An 18732-nucleotide genomic window follows, 5' to 3' on the forward strand; every position below is an offset into this window, starting at 1 on the left:
ACATCCCACAGTTGTAGTGACCGTGCTGCCACAGGCAGGTGGTCGAAAATATAATCCTACTGATCAGTTGAAGCATAGAAATGCTTCTAGTAGGAGGGAGGTTCCTTTAGGATCGCTGGACCTTCAATCCTTGGGTCCATGGCCTAATCAAGATGGGACTAAGATGGGAGGTGGAGATGTCTCTACCACCATTTCCTCAACTCCTCCTATAATCCAAAACCCTCTTGGAGGAGTTTACCTAAGAGCTCTAGAGCATACAAGTGGTAAGGAAACTATAGTCCACCGAATTCCAGGGAAGGCCGTTGTGTGTCTACGAGAAGGACTCAAGAAAATTCAGAGTCATTTGGGACTTGTAGCCACTCAACAAGTCCAAATAAAACAACAAGTTCAGAATGTTTATCCTCCTGAACATAAGGACCCTGTTGCCAAAAAGGGTGCCTGTAGTCTTTCCAGACCTGAAAGTCGTCTATTGGCAACTTCCAGTCAATCACCCTCTCCCCACCTATCTAGGATTCAAGTTACACAAAGTAACATATTTCCTAGGAAAGATACTCGTCAGACTAGACACAGTCCTAGGTGTCTTCATAAAATTGGCAAACACAGTCACGCAATAATTAAGCCTAGGAAAGGTTCAGGCAACAATGTTCCTGGACGAGAGGCTGGGGTGGGCAGCACCCAAGGTGGCTAGTCTATGAACATCCAAGGAAATGATACAGTCCTCGGAACATCGCTGATGCAAGATAAGCGTCAAGAAGTCTCAATTCTCTCCAGCTCAAAGGTTGCAATGGCGAAAAAGCCATTGAAGCCTGTGGTCACACCAACTCTCCTTTCCTTTGGGAATGTAAAAGGAGATGGTAAGGTCGGTCAGGACACTCTGGTAATCAGTCAGATTCCCAAAACGCGAACAGGGAGGAGCTCTGATCTCTCTCCAATTTGCAATAGAGACAGACCCAGTGATAAGAGCACTGCTGCAAGATATATTGAGAGTCTGGAGAAAACAAGCATCAAACGCTCGAAGAGATCTAAAAAGACCGATATCGGTCCTTCCTTAATCGCTTCCCTAACAAAGATCAAAGCCTGAAAGTCCCAAGACCATGTTGGTCCTGTCATGAGTGGGGAAACTCTCTCCAGGCAGATAAGATTGTCTACGGCTGATCTGGGACCCCGAAGCGATAACGAGACGCTGCAATCGACGATGCTAGAGAACGTCTCATACAGTCTAGGTGTAGGTAACCATCCCTTATCTAAAGGGATGGCACCTGTCAGCTGTTAATATACAACCAATCCGCAATGTGACAGTGGATGCTCTACTCGGGCTCAAGCCGATAGAGTTGGAATGGTCCACGGACGCAGACCTATTCTCTCCCAGATGGGAACAAGTCCCCGAACTGCAGTCCGACCTCTTCATTACGAGTGTTGTCAAGGAACTACCTCGATACGTAGCCCCATACGAGGATCCTCTAATAAAAATGACAGACATCATGTCTCTGAAATGGAAGGGATAGACTTAGGATTTCCAGTTCATTCCATCCAATCACCTGCTGAGAGTCCTCAACATGCTGAGATCCCTTCAGGGAGGAGTAGCTCTGTTGGCTCCCAGGTAGCCCAAGAGCAATCTGTCCTCCTTGAGGAAGGAACGGAGGCTGAGGCTGTCCCTAGTTCTGAACCCAGGACTACTTCAGAAGGTTCAGAGATTAATTGCCTTCGATCTATCACAGAGAACCCGAACCCATCATTGCATGATTTTGTTGCCATAGTGGCTAAGATAAGGTTTGGGATCTCAAAAGGCAATATAGAATTCTTAGAAGAATACAAGTCTAAGTCAACTAGAAGACAATATGAGTCATCATGGAAAAAGTGGGTTGCTTTCGTAAAAGCAAAAAGGACCGAAAGAGATTTCAATGAACTTCTGTATGTCCTTCTTTATCCGTCTTCATAACCAAGATTTGGCTGCCAACACGATAATTACGTGCAAGTCAGCCTTGATTAGACCTCTTCTATATGCTTTTCAAGTGGACTTGGCGAATGAGATCTTTAAAAAGATCCCAAAGGCATGTGCAAGGCTTAGGCCTGCAGCACCACCAAAGTCCATCTCTTGGTCTTTGGACAAGGTCCTACATTATGCCTCATCCATGAACAATGAAGATTGTTCTCTTAAGGATCTAACCCAAAAGGTTATTTTTCTGTTCGCTATAGCCTCAGGTCATGATCCGAGGAAGATTGCTTCATCACTGAACTTCTTTCAGTATATGGACTTTGAGCGTCTTTGTTCATTCACCGGATGGAAATCATCCAGAGTGTTTTACAAACACTATACAAAACAGGTCCATGAACTGATGCACTGTGTAGTGGCAGCAGTTAGTGTATTAAAACCTGCCCCCTAATTACTGTCATAAACAGTTAATTGCTTGGGACTTCGAATGTCCTCGCTCATATACTGGATGAGAATCATCCAGAGTGTTCTACAAACACTATGCTAAGCAGGTCCATGAACTGAAGCAGTATGTGGTGACGTCGGGTAGAGTAAATATTTAACCTGCCGTCTAATTCTGCGATGAACAGCTAATTGACTGGGACTGTCAATTAAAGGGAGAAGGGGTCATCCCTCTTAGTGTGACCTCCTTTGAATAAGTGTTACCATAGTGACACTAACTCTGTTAAAAAATCCCAGGTGTGGAATTATACTGATAGCACTAGTGCCGTGTGTAAGTAGTACACAGTGCTGATAGAAGTAACCCGTACAGGAATTATGAAGAGAAATTTCATTACAGATTTTCTTCAATATGAGAGTGGCACTTATCATTTCTTTCTTCCCAAGAGAGAAAGATAATCTCTGTATATGTTACATGTATAATTCCATTATCATGCTACATTCGTTTTACTTGCTAATTCACTTAGTCATTTATGGAAAATAAGTGTCTATTAGAATGTAATTGCGCCCTAATTCACCCGACAATTGCATGATTAAAAGTCCAGAGTATGTAACCTTCATATATTTATATGCTCACAAACAATGGATATAAAAAACACTGATAAGTATTTGGTAATATTCACAAACTACGAGACGGTTTGTACATCCAGTGTATACTTATGTTTGTTCATACAATATATGCTAACCTTGAGACCCCCTTTTTCTACTGTCTAGAATGACTTCCCTGTAGGGGGCAGGAAGCACTAACATCGTGTATGATTAGTGGTAATGACGGATAACGGTAACGTCATTTGTCTCGATTGGTCCAAATGATCATAGAAAGGTTGTCCCAAGGTTAAGGCACTGATGAAAATCCACAGATACACTGATGCTCTAGTATGCTTCCATCAGGACGACATGGCTTGAGCCCAAAAAACGAATTTCGAAAGAAGTGAAAAATCTATTTTAGGGTGAGATCGCAAATGTCATCCTGATGGACACACCTTTCTTTTCTAAAAAGAAAAGATCTTCACAGTTTCCCTCCCTGAGGCACTGTATCTGTAGCACCACGCTCAATGCTACAAGGAATGTCCGCCATCTTGGGAATGGCGCTGTGATGGTGATCAATAGTAGTACGAGAACGGGTGTAACCTTGATACGGGCCCCCTTCTATTCTGCCACGTCCCCCTCGAAGCGTAAATGCTATTAGGGGTGCAGATTGCTATGTGACGTGTCAAGAGTACGTCCGCTGATATTATGCGATATTCTTGAGAGAAATTTTAAGGATATTTGCTCCAGGAGTTAGAATTCTGGGACTTGAAGGTTTAATTCTCTGGGAAAATCACTGCAGTAACATATATTCCTTAAGAAGCTACTTTAGGAACTTCCATCAAACTTCGCTCAAAGTCCGTTTTTTGGGCTCAAGCCATGTCGTCCTGATGGAAGTTTACCAGAGAATTACTTGAAAGTACTGTATCTGTGGATTTGTATAAGTGCCTTAACCTTGGGACAATTTTTATATGGTCATCCGGACCATTGAGAACTATGACGTTACCGTTATACGCCATTACCACAAATCATGGAACAATGTTAGGGCTTCCTGCCCCCTGCAGGGAAGTGTCGTGCTAGACAGTAAAAAAGGTCTCAAGGTTTGTATATATTGTAGGAACAAATATAAATATCAACTAGATCTATTTGTTTCTATTAATACAATAATATAAGGTTTACTTAGGTAAATAAGTAAAAGAACTCTGGCTACATTTATTGTGCTATTTGCAGGGCGAAATAAGACGCAATTACACTCTCTTTAATCATTTATTTAGGCTAAATGAGTAAATGGGACAAGTGTAAAATGTAGAAGAGAATTATACATACAACATGTACAGATAAGTTTTTCTACCTGAAAGGGAAGAAAAGGACTAAAGCCACTAAAAAATTGAAAATTTTGATAAAAATCTATCAATATAATTTTCTGTAAATGTTGGATACTATCAACATTGTGTACAATGTACACACGGCACAAGTGTCATCTGTATAATTCTGCACCTGAAAATTTGAACAGTCTTAGTGTCACCATGGTGACACCCACATAAAATATATTGCAATGGAAGGTGTCAACACCATTTCACCCTAATTGATAGTTCCAATCAATTCACTGTTCATCGCAGCACTAGACGACAGGTTTTACTACACTATCTGCCGCCACCACGTAATGGTTAAGTTCTTGCACTTGCTTTGCATAATGTTTGTAAAACACTCTGGATGACTTCCATCCAGTATATGAGCGAAGACGCTCGAAGTCCATATACTGAAAAAATTTCAGTGAGGAAGCATTTTTTCTTGGATCATGACCTGCGGGTGTACTGTCAGGATCCGCTCTGCGAATGAAGTAGGTGAGCTTCGCCCTTAGTTGTTCTAGGGATAAGTTCAATCCCGAGGTTTCTCCTTTGAAGAGCTGTCCTCCCCTGAAGTCTGAAGTTCTTCGAAGATAGACCTTTAGACATTCTACTGGACACAGAGAGACATCTTCCTTCAGAGGGTAGATTCTCCAGGGACCCCATCTCTTATTGGGTAGCTCGTTCTTGGCGAGAAAGGTAGGATCAGGAAAGAGATTCAGTTCTCCTGTTTCTGTGAACTGAATATGGCCCTCGTCTCTTGTTAGGGCTACTATTTCCCTAACTCTAGCCCCTGAGGCTATAGCGAACAGGAAAATAACTTTTTGGGTTAGATCCTTAAGAGAACAATCTTTATTGTTCAAGGTTGAAGCATAATGTAGGACCTTGTCCAAGAACCATTAAATGGGCTTCGGCAGGGCTGCAGGTCTAAAGTCTAGCCCATGTCTTCGGGATCTTGTTAAAGATTTCGTTCGTCAGGTCCACTTGGAAGGCTGACTTACATGTAGTTATCGTGTTGGAAGCCAGGCCTTGTTCATGAAGGTGGATGAAGAAGGACAGACAGAAATCTATTGAGATTTCTTTCGGCATTTTTGCTTTAGCGAAAGCAACCCACTTTTTCCAAGACGATTCATATTGTCTTCTGGTTGACTTTGACTTATATTCTTCTGAGAAGTCTATAATGCCTTTTGAGATCCCAAATCTTTTCTTAACCGCTAAGGCGAGAAAATCATGAGATTAAGGTTTTGGGTTCTCTGTGATGAAGCGAAGACAGTCGACTTCTGAACCAGTTGAGATAGAGCTGGGTTTGTTAGAGGGACCAGCCTCAGCTTCAGTTCCATCACCAGAGGGAACCAGTTGCTCTTGGGCCACTTGGGGGCCACTAGAGCTGCCGTTCCCTTGAAGGATCTCAGCTTGTTGAGGACCTTCAGTAGGATATTGGTTGGAGGGATCAGGTAGATATGGGTCCATCTGTTCCAATCGAGGGACATGGCATCCGTCGCCTCCGCCAGAGGGTCCTCGTATGGGGCTACATATCGAGGTTGTTTCTTGTTGTCGCTCGTCGCAAAGAGGTAGATCTGCAGTTCCGGGACTTGTTCCAAGATAAAGGAGAATGAGTTCGTCTAGTGACCATTCTGACTCTATTGGCTTTAGCCTAGATAGAGCGTCCGCTGTTACATTGCGCAACCCTTGTAAGTGATCTGCTGATAAGTGCCATCTCTTATTTTTCGCTAAACAAAAGATGGCTAATATCACATGGTTGATGTGGGGCGATCTCAAGCCTCATGTAGGCTGATCTGCGAGGGGAGAGTTTTTTCAGCGTCAAGAGGACTGCCATGGCCTCCAGAATATTGATGTGAAAGGTCATGAACAGGGATGACCAAGTCCCTTGGGCTTTCCTTTGATGGGAGTGACCTCCCCATCCTTCCGTTGAGGCATCCGTGTGGATGGTCACCGATGGTGGAGGTGGTTGCAAGGGTACGGTCCTCGTTAGGCTCTTGACCTTCGACCACGGCTTGAGAAGTGATCGTAGTGAGGTCGGTATCGGTCTTTGCAGGTCTCTTCGAGCGTTTGATGCGTATCTTCTCTAGACTCCTGACGCATCTTTCAGCTGTGCTCTTAGCACTGGGTCTGTTACTGCTGCAAACTGGAGAGAGCCCAGTACTCTTTCCTGTTGATGTCTTTAGATCCTGTCGGATTTCAGTAGTCTCTTGACAGACCCCGCGATCTCTCTCCTCTTCCCTGGGGGAATGGAGAGGCAGTGTGACTTCAAGTTCCAATGGATTCCCAGCCATTGAAACTCTTCAGCTGGAGAGAGTCGAGACTTCTTGAAGTTGATCTTGAATCCTAGATGTTCCAGGAACTGGATCACTTTCTTGGATGCTTGCAGACAAGCTGTCTTGGATGCTGCCCACACCAGCCAGTCATCCAGGTACGCTGCTACCTGAACACCTTCTAGGCGTAGTTGTTGAACGACTGGGTCTGCAAGTTTCGTGAAGATCCTTGGGGCTATGTTTAGTCCGTAGGGCATGGCTCTGAAGACATACTTTTTCTTCTGTAACTTGAATCCTAGGTAGGAGGAGAGGGGGTGGCTGACTGGGAGGTGCCAGGAAGCATCTGCCAGGTCTATTGAGACTGTGTACGCCCCTTTGGGTAACAGGGTCCTTATGTGTTGAAGGGTTAACATCCTGAACTTGCTGTTCTCGATGAATTTGTTGAGTGGCGACAAGTCCAGAATGACTCTGAGTTTGTCTGAGTCCTTCTTGGGAACACAAAACAGCCTTCCCTAGAATTTGATGGACTTTGCTTTCCTTATAACCTGTTTGCTCAAGAGTTCTAAGGTATATTCTTCCAATAAGGGGGTGGAGTGTTGGAAGAATTGAGGAAATTATGGTGGAGACTTGTTCCATCTCCATCCTTGTTCATTCTTGATTAGGCTGTGGGCCCAGGGATCGAAGGTTCAACAATCCTGAAAGTGTTGGAGCCTTCCTCCTACCTGAAGCATCTCATTGCTTCGGTTGTCCGGAGGGTTTACCTCCCCGACTGCGTCCTCCCCTGCCTCGTGAGGGATGTTTTGAGGAACCCGTCGGGAGCCTCTACCTTTCGGATGAAAGGTAGTGGTTTGCCTCTCAAACCCAGGGTTGAACGCTGGTGACTAGGCAACCAGCTGTTGAGGCACCACTTGGAATGTGGTCTGTAGTTGAGCAACCACTTGGGGCACCGCGGTCATGGTGACTGTAGGATGTTGCTGGGCAGGCTGAGAGGGTAGTCTATTCTTCTTCGCCTTCCTTTTAGGTTGGGGACCCACATCCGGGGAAGACTTCCTTTTTGACGAGATGCTCCACTTCTGGAGAAGGTTCCTATTCTCCGTGGCAGCTTTCTCGACTACCTCTTTGACCACTTCATTCGGGAAGAAGTCTTTACCCCAGATGCTGGAAGATATCAGCTTCCTGGGTTCGTGTTTTACTGTTGCTGCAGCAAACACGAACTTTCTGCAGGCTCTCCTAGCCTTCATGAAAGTGTACAGGTCCCTCACTAGAGTGATCATATGCAATTTGGCTAGGACCATGAGCATGTCTGGGGTGCTTTTTTGGCCTGCACTCATCTCTATGCAGTTCTGTAGGGATAGGGATGGAGCAAGTCTCTCCTTCGTCTCTTGTTCCCTATGCAAGAGAAAGTCTGACAGTTTAGGGAGATTTTCGCTGAACTGCCGTCCAGCGATATCTGCATCCAACATCCCTACTGAGAAGGTTAGGTGGACTTCCTTCCATTCCTTCTCTTCCATGGGCAAGGCTAACGACAGAGGCCTACACTCCTCTAGTGCAGGGCATGGTTTGCCTGCCTCCACTGCCATGGCAACAGCTTTAAATGCCTTCGACGGAAAGGGAAGGCTATTGAAGCAGGAGCAAGAAAGGTAGGGTGTTTCTTGCTCTAGGCGGACACTTTTGAGTTTGTGTAGCCCACCTTCTTCAGGCTGCTCGACAAGAGAGCCTGTCCCTTATCGTGGTCGAAAACCATGACCTCCTTCGGTTCTGTCTCCTCTTTTGGCGCTGGCTCCTGCTTCAGTTGATTGAAGCAGTCAGGGAAAGCATTGAAGCTCGGCCAGAACTTGATGTCGTCTCTACATCTTCTCAGATATGTAGAGCTTGCCGTTGGTAATCGTCATATACTCCGCATACCTCCAGGGATTCGTCTCGGAGCAGGGTGGGAGGTCTTGGACTCTGAGTCACTTGAATTACCCTCGAGAGGCAGTGATCCTTGCTTCACGGAGCTCTTTTTCAAGCTTCGCTTCCCTTGCTTTGCCTTGTTTGCGAATGTTCTCCATCAGCGCAGTGATATGAGCCAAAACTGCCTGGCTCATGTTGTCCAATGGAGGGGTAGGAGCAGAAGACGTAGATGGTGTCGGCTCCAGTGCCGGCACAGACGGAAGGGACTCCGACTCAACTTCTTCTTCTTCTTCGGGAGGCAGAGTAGACTCCTCCTTGGGATCATCCCTAAGGAGATCCTTCTCAGTGTCTGTTGACACTTCAAACATCCTTTCCTCCTGGTGGATGTACCTGCCTTGCAACGCCTCACTGACATCTGTCTCGATGGCTATCTGGACGCAGGGAGGTCCGGGTCGTGTTTGGGGCACGACTGCTTCACTACCCGCCTTAGGGAACAGCAAGCTACGCATCCTGTCGTTAGGTAGGTATGGACCCGGAGAATTCTTTTGGAACCCTTGTACCCACTTGCGGCATTCATCGACTCCGTTGACTTGGGGTCGCTGAAACCTTCGGCCACCATGGCCAAGCAGACTTTGCAATTCTAGGGGACCCAGTACCGCAAGGTTTCGGTGGGAATGGTGCAGGCGGCATAGGACCTGCACATTTTGTGACCACAGAAGTTCCTACTCCAGTGGTTACAGAAGATCACCTCGCACTTCATTTTGGGCTCCTCCTGTAAAGAAAGGAAAAATAAATGAGTTTGTGGTTGTTTATCTTTCTTGATAAACAGGTTATGCAATATATTATTATTTGAACCATTATAGCTTAGGATAGTAAGCTAGAAAGGAAGTAGGAAAGACACATACTTGTGCCTCCTATCCATCCAATTGCTGTGACCTCCCCCAATAATAATGTTAGAATTTCCTTATTAAGGGAATTCAAAAGAAAAGGGTTCTAACTTCTGGGGATAGAATTGGTGTATACTAACACTAACCCTTCTCTAAATGTTTTAATATTGTGGGGTAAATTATAAAACTGATTACTATCAGTGTATTGAAGGAATACTTCCCTTCAGTATAGAATTGGTCTCAACAATATGTTGGAGAAATAAACTACTGTATAATATATATTATAGTTTTCTGTCTGCAGTATATACTATACTGCAAATATACTGGCTACTATATAATCATATACTGTAGTTCAGCCGGCATGTTGCCGGCTGGGTTAGTACCTGGCGGCACCGGTCCAGCCGGCATGCCGCCGGCTGGGTTAGTACCTGGCGGCACCGGTCCAGCTGGCGGCATAGTACCTGGCGGCACTAGCCGACAGAATGAGAGAAAGCATGGAATGAAGGGCTGCCTTATTAATGTATGTACAGTAAATAAGGGTGTAGGTATATAACCTTACTGCCTTCTTCCAGAATAAGGGTTCAAATGGAAGGGAAGAATGAATCACTCAAGCTTCCACCCAGCCACAAGATCTGTTGCCGGTGCTACCGAATTCAGGGATGTGGAAGGCAGTCCAAGGGAGGACTGAAGAACACCCAAGGGCAAAAGGGGTCTCCCACCGGCAGCCGTCATAGCTGGCACAACCTTTCCCGGATCCTTGTGTCTGTAGGGGAAAGTCGGAGCGCCTATCAAGCCACCTAAGTAGGAACCCGGCCGGCACTACTATCTACCCGGCAACGGGGGGAGAATGTAGGACGACGGCCACAGAGTTTCGATAGCTAGGCTATCGCTAAAGGACAGAGAGGGGCAGGGAAAGGGTCTTGTATGTAGTGTTAGGAGAAGGCGGCAGGATTGCCGCCATTTCCAAACAGGGGTGAAACTTCGTTTCAATATCGGCGCCATCCTAGGCGGCAGAAGAATATCTATTCTTCAGCCTAGGGTCTGCCGAAAGTGTTAGGAGAAGGCGGCAGGATTACTGCCATTTCCAAACAGGGGTGAAACTTCGTTTCAATATCGGCGCCATCCTAGGTGGCAGAAGAATATCTATTCTTCAGCCTAGGGTCTGCCGAAACAAGACTTGTCTTCTAGACCGCAGGGGAGAAGGTGGCGGCATTATACTACCACTTCAGGTGCGGATTAGGGAGGCTAAACCTCCACGCCGGCAACTATAAGCCGGCAGAGGGATGACTACTCACCCTGCAGCTCACCCGCCGGCAAAAAGACTGAATACTCTGAGGTTCTGTCGAAAACCCAAGCCGGGATACTCACCGGTAAGGGTGGGAGACAGGAAACACTAGCCTAGTCAAGCCGGAGTGTACTACTCCATGGCGAGACCAAGACAGATTTGTCAGAGGGAAGGAGGGATTACCCTTAAATCTCCACAGGAGACGAGTATCGAGTTATATAAATAATTCTAATAGATATACTATCTCCTGTTGAATTGATAAAACGATACACGATGGTAAACGAGGATAATGTATGAAAGTATACTATAGTGCCTAGGCTAGGTAGCCTAACGCGGGGCGAGATCTCGGTTACCTGTATCGCCGAAACTCTAACGTATACGATCGACATAAGAGGAAGAGGAAATTTGTATGCATAATCATATCTTCACTTGTATAATTGTGCCTATATAGCTATAATTCTTTTAAGGTAGAAACCGGGAATGTCGTTCTACTGACTAAATAAAGCATGCATGACCGGCCACGCTCCATAAAACACATTAAATATTAATTTCACTGTGAAGCAGGAGCTAAAAATTATACATTCTAAAGATTAAATACTCAACTTTCGAGAGGCAGAAGATGCTGGAGAATGCATAATAAATCATCTCAAGAACGATCAAGAATGTTAGATAACAGGGAAAACTACCGTGTGAGATCGCCACCAAAAAAGGAATGAGCGCCATCTTGGAGCCTTGTAATAGTATGTGAGGAAAGGTAACTTTGATAACGGCTCCGCTTCAGTTTCGCCACTCTTCCCCCTCGAAGCAAAAACGCTATTCGGGGTGAAGATTGCCATTTGTTGTATCAAGATATACGTCCCTGATATTATGCGATATCTTAAAGAGAAATTTTAAGGATACTCGCGCCAGGAGTTAGAAATCTGGAGACTTATGGTCAATTCTTTGGGAATATCACTGTAGCCAAATATTCCTTAGAAAGCTACCTAAAGGAACCCTCCATCAGGACGACATGGCTTGAGCCCCAAAAAGAATCACATCCTATCTCTGAGGTAATCAATAAATGCTTGAATCCCAATATCAAAATAAATCATTTCAGTTATATACATTCTCGAACATGTTTAATCAATGCAATATGATGCAATGTTGTGCAATACGTAACATTTGAGGTAATACAGTACATTATTACAATAATACATAAAACTCTAGCCCACTCACACGTCCCTGCAGTCCTTTTTGTAATCGAAGAAAGGATGGTATCCGGAGAATGGTAATCATAATTATGCAGCCTACATTAAAGAGGTGGCAATAGGCGGGGTTGTCTAGTACTAAGGACTTCTTCGCTCATAATAGTCATGGATTTACGAAGGTAAAGAAAATTTGTGTAAACATTGTGTTCATCATTGCGTTTTCTAATGTTTATGTAGAACTACGTTTCGGTTGATAAATCTATGTACAAAATGGCGGTGTTTAATTGCATTTCAAATAAAAGTTATTGTTGATATAGTGTCAGACAGATGGGAATTGAGGTTGATCATCGTTGGTTTGAAAGGAACATCATAAAATCGTACAGTCACGGCCTAATGCAGTTTTATTCATCATAAAAATCAATCAATAAAAGAAAAATTCTTTTATCATCATTCTTTTCCAACTGCAATACGTCATATTCAAATTAATTTCTTTGTTTTCGACAAAACGTTCCTTTATTTGAAATTTATTTTCGTACTCTGACTACAGCAAATTCATAAATGTAACGAGAATATCATAACTTATGCCAGATAAAATTGTATCAGAAAGAGCAAAGGTTTTGAGGAAAAATGGTCTTATCAGTTGAAAATTTGTATTATTTTTAAACATTTTTTTTTATTTATAAAGTTTTCGTTTTGCGCAATGGCTATACTCGTATTTCATCGATGATAGTTGTTTGACGAATATATTATTTGCTTCTGACTTTTTGCAATTTGTTTAGAATTAATCTTCAAATTTTTTGTCGAAATGTTCAACATTTTAATTTTAAAGTTCATGGCATTTGTTTAATCTCCTGATTTAGTTTTACAAGAAGGAATATTGCCTTGAAATCATTACAAAATGCTTTGAAATACTCAATTAATTTTATATAAATATATTCTTTTATTTTCTATAATCTTCCATAAATTTTGAATTGTATTTCTTAATATATTTTATTTTTCTAGTTTTAATAATGATTTTGTTCCTCGTATTTTAAATTTATATAATAGTTTCCATTTAATATGAATAAAGCGATTTCAGGGAAATGTTATCATTCAACAAAAAAAGAACAACGAAAAAGTGGAAGATATTGCATGTCTTTTCTCATAGCTAAAACACCTGGATCTTCTCATGCAGTAAAATGTTTTGCCAATATATTAAGAGGAATTCAGTTCAGAACGCAATCATACATCGTCTCACAATAAGGTAAGCATATTCTAAGCACGGTTTCGATTTTATTTTTCATATGTGACTTTCGCTTCATTTCATTTCTAATAATATAAAGTAGTGCTAAATGACTCCCATTATTTATATATGAATGATTATATATATATATATATATATATATATATATATATATATATATATATATATATATATATATACATATATTTATATGGATATATATATGTGTGTATATATATATATATATATATATATATATATATATATATATATATATATATATATATATGTGTGTGTGTGTGTGTATAAATACACACACACACACACACATATATATATATATATATATATATATATATATATATATATATATATATATATTCTTACGAAGCTGGTCTAGTGTTGAGTAAATGCAGTAGCTTATTAATGATTTTATTCATGTTTTCATTTGCGAATTGGAGAGGTGAATAGCTAGCCTGTAAGATGAATTCCTCTTGTGTAGACGTAGGTTTTATATGTAAATTACATAAGACTTTCAACGTTAATTCTATTGCATTCTTCATTGAAGTCTTACGTATTCTGTTTTAGAGTGTTATGTGACCATAGGAGATAGGAACAAGGTCTTATATAAATGTTTTTCTTTTTATATTTTTATGAGGTATTGTGTCATGTTTGAGAGAAAATATGCAATTATTTTGTGCCATGTGCTTTGGAATATTCTCAGAAACCCTAGCGTTAGATTTAATTTTTTTTTTTTTTGAGGACAAAGGGTGGGAGGAGCTATCTGAGAGAAAACCGTCTCGTGGTTGCATTGGTACGCGTTCGAAACAGTAATTTTTGGCAACCTTACACCCTTAGGCCAACCCCAACGCTTCCAGATCTATTAGGAATTTCTGGAAGTATCTAAGTTTCATATAAATAGCGACACCAGGGATGCAGAGATCATGGATGGAATTCCAGCCTTAAGTCATAGCCATATCCCCCCTCTCTCTCTCACACGCCTCTCTTCGTATTGTTTTAAAAGTGTTCAGTAAAGTCTCAAAGTTTTGGTGTGACGAGTTTTTGTAAATATAGTGAGTATTTATAAAAATTCTCTTAGAGTTTTTGTAACTGGCCCTGTAGTAATCTGAAAGGAATTTGTATCAATTTCTGGTTAACTATATCCATTGAGTATTAAGACTAATTAAATAGTGTATAAAACTTAATTTCAAGTGAAACAAGTGATTGTATAAAATTCAATAGTATTATTTTTTTTGTCTTAGTCTAAGGTCAATCAGATACTTATTTTAAGTTAAGTGATTACATAATTTTCAGATCGTAACATTTTTGTCTTGATCTAAGTTTTGTTCAGACTCAATATTTCGAATGATTTATTTGTGTCACGTAAATTCTTTCCAAAGTGTTGTAGTTTGTATAAAATATATAGCAATATCTGTAAAGAATGTAGTATTTTAATATATATGTTTATTTCATACTCGCTCGTATCCTGTTAAAGAATCGGAGTAAGAGGTGGTTTTTAATAGATCGTAATAATAATTACCCAGTTTTGTTTTGAGTGTACTTAAGAGACCTACGGATATTCAATGTTTTATATATTGCCGTCTGGGAGCTATATAACTGTCTTAGAGCTTGGGCATTAATATTTTCAAGTGTAACAGATTTAATGTGAAATAAAACAGGTGAGTTTGGAACTCGAAAGGCTGTATAGCTGGGCAATTGTGATATATATAATATTATACTTTTGGTTCCCAGACATGGGACCATAGTATAACATATATATATATATATATATATATATATATATATATATATATATATATATATATATATATATATATATATATATATATATATATACTCTTACAAAACAGGTCTAGTGTAGAGAAAATACAGTAGTTTAATAAAGATTTTTATTTATATTTTATTTGTGCATTGCAAAGAGAATAGCCAGCCCATAAAATGAACTCCTCTCATGTAGTAGTAGGTATTTTATGTAAATTACATAAGACTTTGGTCGTGAATTTCATTGCATTCTTTGTTCAAGTTAGTATATATAAATTTACTTTATTTTTAAGAATTAACTTTTTTATTTCACGTAACATTGTTACGAAGTCTTACCTAACTGTTTGAGAGGGTTATGTGATCACACATGATATATACATGAGCTTAGGTAATCTTGTTTAATATTTTATGAGGTATTGCGCATTGTTTGAGAGAGAATGCTCAGTAACGTGTGCTTTGGAAATTTTGCTAAGGGCCTAGTGATAGGATGTTATCTTTTTTTTTTATTAATGTGGGCAGAGCTAGCTGACTGAGAGAGTAATGTTTGGGAGAGCGATACTTGGTAACTCTGACACGCCTTTCGCCCAGCCCACCACGCCTCCCAGTTTGTTTGGAAGTTTCTGGAAGCAGTTAGATTTCATATAAAAAGGCGACACTAGGGTTAGAGACAGATAGAGATAGAGAATTGCAGCCTTAAGATAGACAACTTCCCCTCTCTCTCTTGTATGCAGCTCAAAGTATTGTTTTAAAACTGTTTAGTATGTATAGTGTCCTCTCCTAAGTGACTCTGTGCCCCAAAGCAAATCGTGTGTCGAAAAGATACGTAAGACGAAACAGTGATTTTGAATTCATTGTATTAGGGTGAGTGTTGGCATTGTGTAAAATTTTTGTAACTGGCCCTATAGGAAGGTTAAGTATTGGGTATTGTGATTTGGTTATTTATTTTTCATTAAGTGTCAAATCTATATATTGTATTATTCAGATTTAATTTCAAGCTTTTGTATAATTTTCTTTGCAGTATTTCTTTTGCCTTAGTTTAAGGTTTATTCATATATAATAGCTCAAGTCAAGATAATATATAGTTTTCCGATCGTAATATTCTTGTCCTAATCTAAGTTTTTTTTCAGTCTTAATTATCTTCGAATGAGTCATTTTTTTATGTAAATTCTTTTCAAATGTTGTAATTTATATAGAATACATTTATTTTTGTAAAGAGTATATTATTCCAATTATCATTGTTTAGAACCAGATTCCGCTTGTGAGTCATAAATAATTCTTAACAGTAATTACTCAGTTTAGTTTTGAGTGTACTTAATAGCCCCAATGATATTCAGTGTTCTATATATTGCTGTCTGGGAGTTATTTAAGTGTCTCAGAATTTGTGTATTGATATTTTAAAGTGTAACAGTTTTAGTGTAAAAGCAATCAAGGGAGTTTGAAATTCGAGAGGTTGAGTAACTTGCCAGTCGCAATATATATATATATATATATATATATATATATATATATATATATATATATATATATATATATATATATACGTATATATATATATATATATATATATACATATATATATATATATATATATATATATATATATATATATATGTATATATATAAATATAATATGTTCGGTTCCCAGTCATGAGCCATAGTATAATATATTTTTAGTGGCTCGACCAAAGATCCATAGTCGTATAATATATATATATATATATATATATATATATATATATATATATATATATATATATATATATATATAATAATAATAATAATAATAATAATAATAATAATAATAATAATAATAATGGTCAGCCGTTACTAGTCTACTACAGAAGAAAGGTCCCAGACATGTTCTTCCACTGGAATCTATTTATGGTCTATCTATGCCAGTCTACAGATGCAGATTTTCGTAGCTCATCAATCCATGGTCTTCTCTTCCTTCCTCTGCTTCTTTTGTAATCTCTAGGAGCCCATTCTGTGTTTATCTATTATCTGTCATTCTCATTATGTAGCCCGCCCATGTCCATTTGTTTTTCTTACATGTTAGAATATACTATACTTTAGTTTGCCTTCATACCCCTGTTGCTCTTTTTCTTTCTTTTAGCGTTATTCCCGTCATTATCCTTTCCAGAGCTCATTGAGTTGAAACTAACCTCTATTAGGTTTTAAGGCTTTAGTAAGGGTTTCTGAGGCATTAGTTAATACTAGTAAGATCCTCTGAAGAAGGTATTTTACTTTACATAATCTCATAATCTCCTTTTGTTTAATGAATGTTCTCCATCCAATGGTTATCATTCTCTCAATTCGAGTCTCATATACTGTAAAAACACTTACTTTGTGTCCTAAGTACTTAGATTCGATAACCCTTATTTGATGTCTCTGTATTCTCATTGAACATTGTCTTAGTTTAACTGATATTCATTTTCAGTCCTACATTTCTGCTTTTTCTATTCAAATCTTATATCATCTTTTGCAATACCTCCTGTTAAATATACGTTAAATTTATGTATATTATAATACAAAAGTTGTGAAAAGGGCTTATTTTTTATATATGTTGATGTAGAAATAAAACAATTTATTTAATTTAATAGATGTTGATGTAAAGATAAAACAATTCCTCTTATTATACAGTTAATGTAATTTATGACTGAAATATTGTTCTGTTCGAAAACAAGAGTTTTAGATACTAATTCAGCCCCAGTAAGAAGATTCGAGAGTGAGTCCTTGGAGCTCCATCATTTTGCATGATGCTAGTCCTGGGCGATTCTCATTCCTCAGGAACATTCGGCATTGTTGGTCCCTCGTATATAATGAACAGGTGACAAGCGAGAGGAATAAGACGAGACTATTACGTCAATGGTGGTTAGAGACCTTTTTTTCAGCTACACCCTCTGTGACTCTGAAAATTAGTGATTACACTCATCATCAGAAACGGTGATCCTACATATCAACCTTTTATTTCTGAAACTAAGCAACATCGTTTAAGAAGTTAACTCAAGACCTACTTCGTCGTAAGAATTCATATAATATTGTTAGTTAGTTTTGGTATGTCATGAGTAGCCTATTTCTGTGGATTTTGTGTAATGCTGTAAACATAATGTTAAATCTCAAATATAGTTATATTTTAAGTTTGCTGATATCATTTTCATTTGCTGTGAATGTTTTGCTATGGTTTGGTAAACCTTTTTAGTAGATTTGCATATTCTACATCGTGTACAATAGTTGAACCTAACAGATGTTAGGAGCCTATGTCTGGGATCAGAATTGTTATTCTATTTGTAATTCCAAGATTGTTCATAAAGTAAACCTTTGTTAACTGTATAAAACAACCAGCAAACATGTCAGAGTTTAATGCATCTGAATTTTTTGACAAATTTTGTGAGGATCTACAAATTGAGAAGTTATGTGATCTGAAGAAATCTAGGTTAGTGAGTGTAGGCAAACACCTTGAGCTTAATGTTAAAATTTCCATGAGGAAAGAGGATATTAAACATGTGTAAGTTCAACATTCGGTTGAAGTCGATGTGTTACCTCAGGATGTGTTAGATACGATGGATAGGGAATCAGTGTGTTCTGATTTACTAGCTGTAGAACCGATGATTATGTAGTGGCTCACAATGAGTATAGGTCTAATGAAAAAAGGTTTAATAGGTCAAAGGACTATAGGTAGGTAGATAAGGGTACTAATACAAATGTTGTAGATCAAAGCTCTAGTTCCGATTCACATGTCAAGTCTCAAAGCAGCATTTTTAATAGCAATTCTATTACTAGCAGTTCTGTAGTATGTGACTATTGTAAGAAACCATGTCACATGGTGTCTGAATGTTTTAAGTTAAAAGGAGAAGAAGCTAAAACTGTGGCTCTTGTAACTCTTCGAAAGTCTCGTTAT

General features: G+C 39.5%; 1 protein-coding gene across 3 annotated transcripts in view; it reads left to right on the forward strand.

Annotated features, from left to right (window-relative positions):
* The window catches only part of LOC137627704 (uncharacterized), a 571014-nt gene that overhangs the window by 487338 nt on the left and 64944 nt on the right, over positions 1-18732 (forward strand). Inside the window, exon 1 of one of the 3 annotated variants that reach the window (XM_068358942.1) lies at positions 11981-12009. The exons of 1 other annotated variant lie outside the window; for it this stretch is intronic. In XM_068358942.1, the coding sequence (XP_068215043.1) occupies positions 11996-12009 (14 nt within the window). In that variant the 5' untranslated portion in view covers positions 11981-11995. Of the gene's footprint in view, positions 1-11980; positions 12010-12993; positions 13074-18732 lie in introns of those variants that run through there. One more of the 3 variants, XM_068358940.1, reaches the window with a different exon arrangement.

This window comes from Palaemon carinicauda, chromosome 35 (genome assembly GCF_036898095.1).
Source record: "Palaemon carinicauda isolate YSFRI2023 chromosome 35, ASM3689809v2, whole genome shotgun sequence".
NCBI lineage: Eukaryota > Metazoa > Arthropoda > Malacostraca > Decapoda > Palaemonidae > Palaemon > Palaemon carinicauda.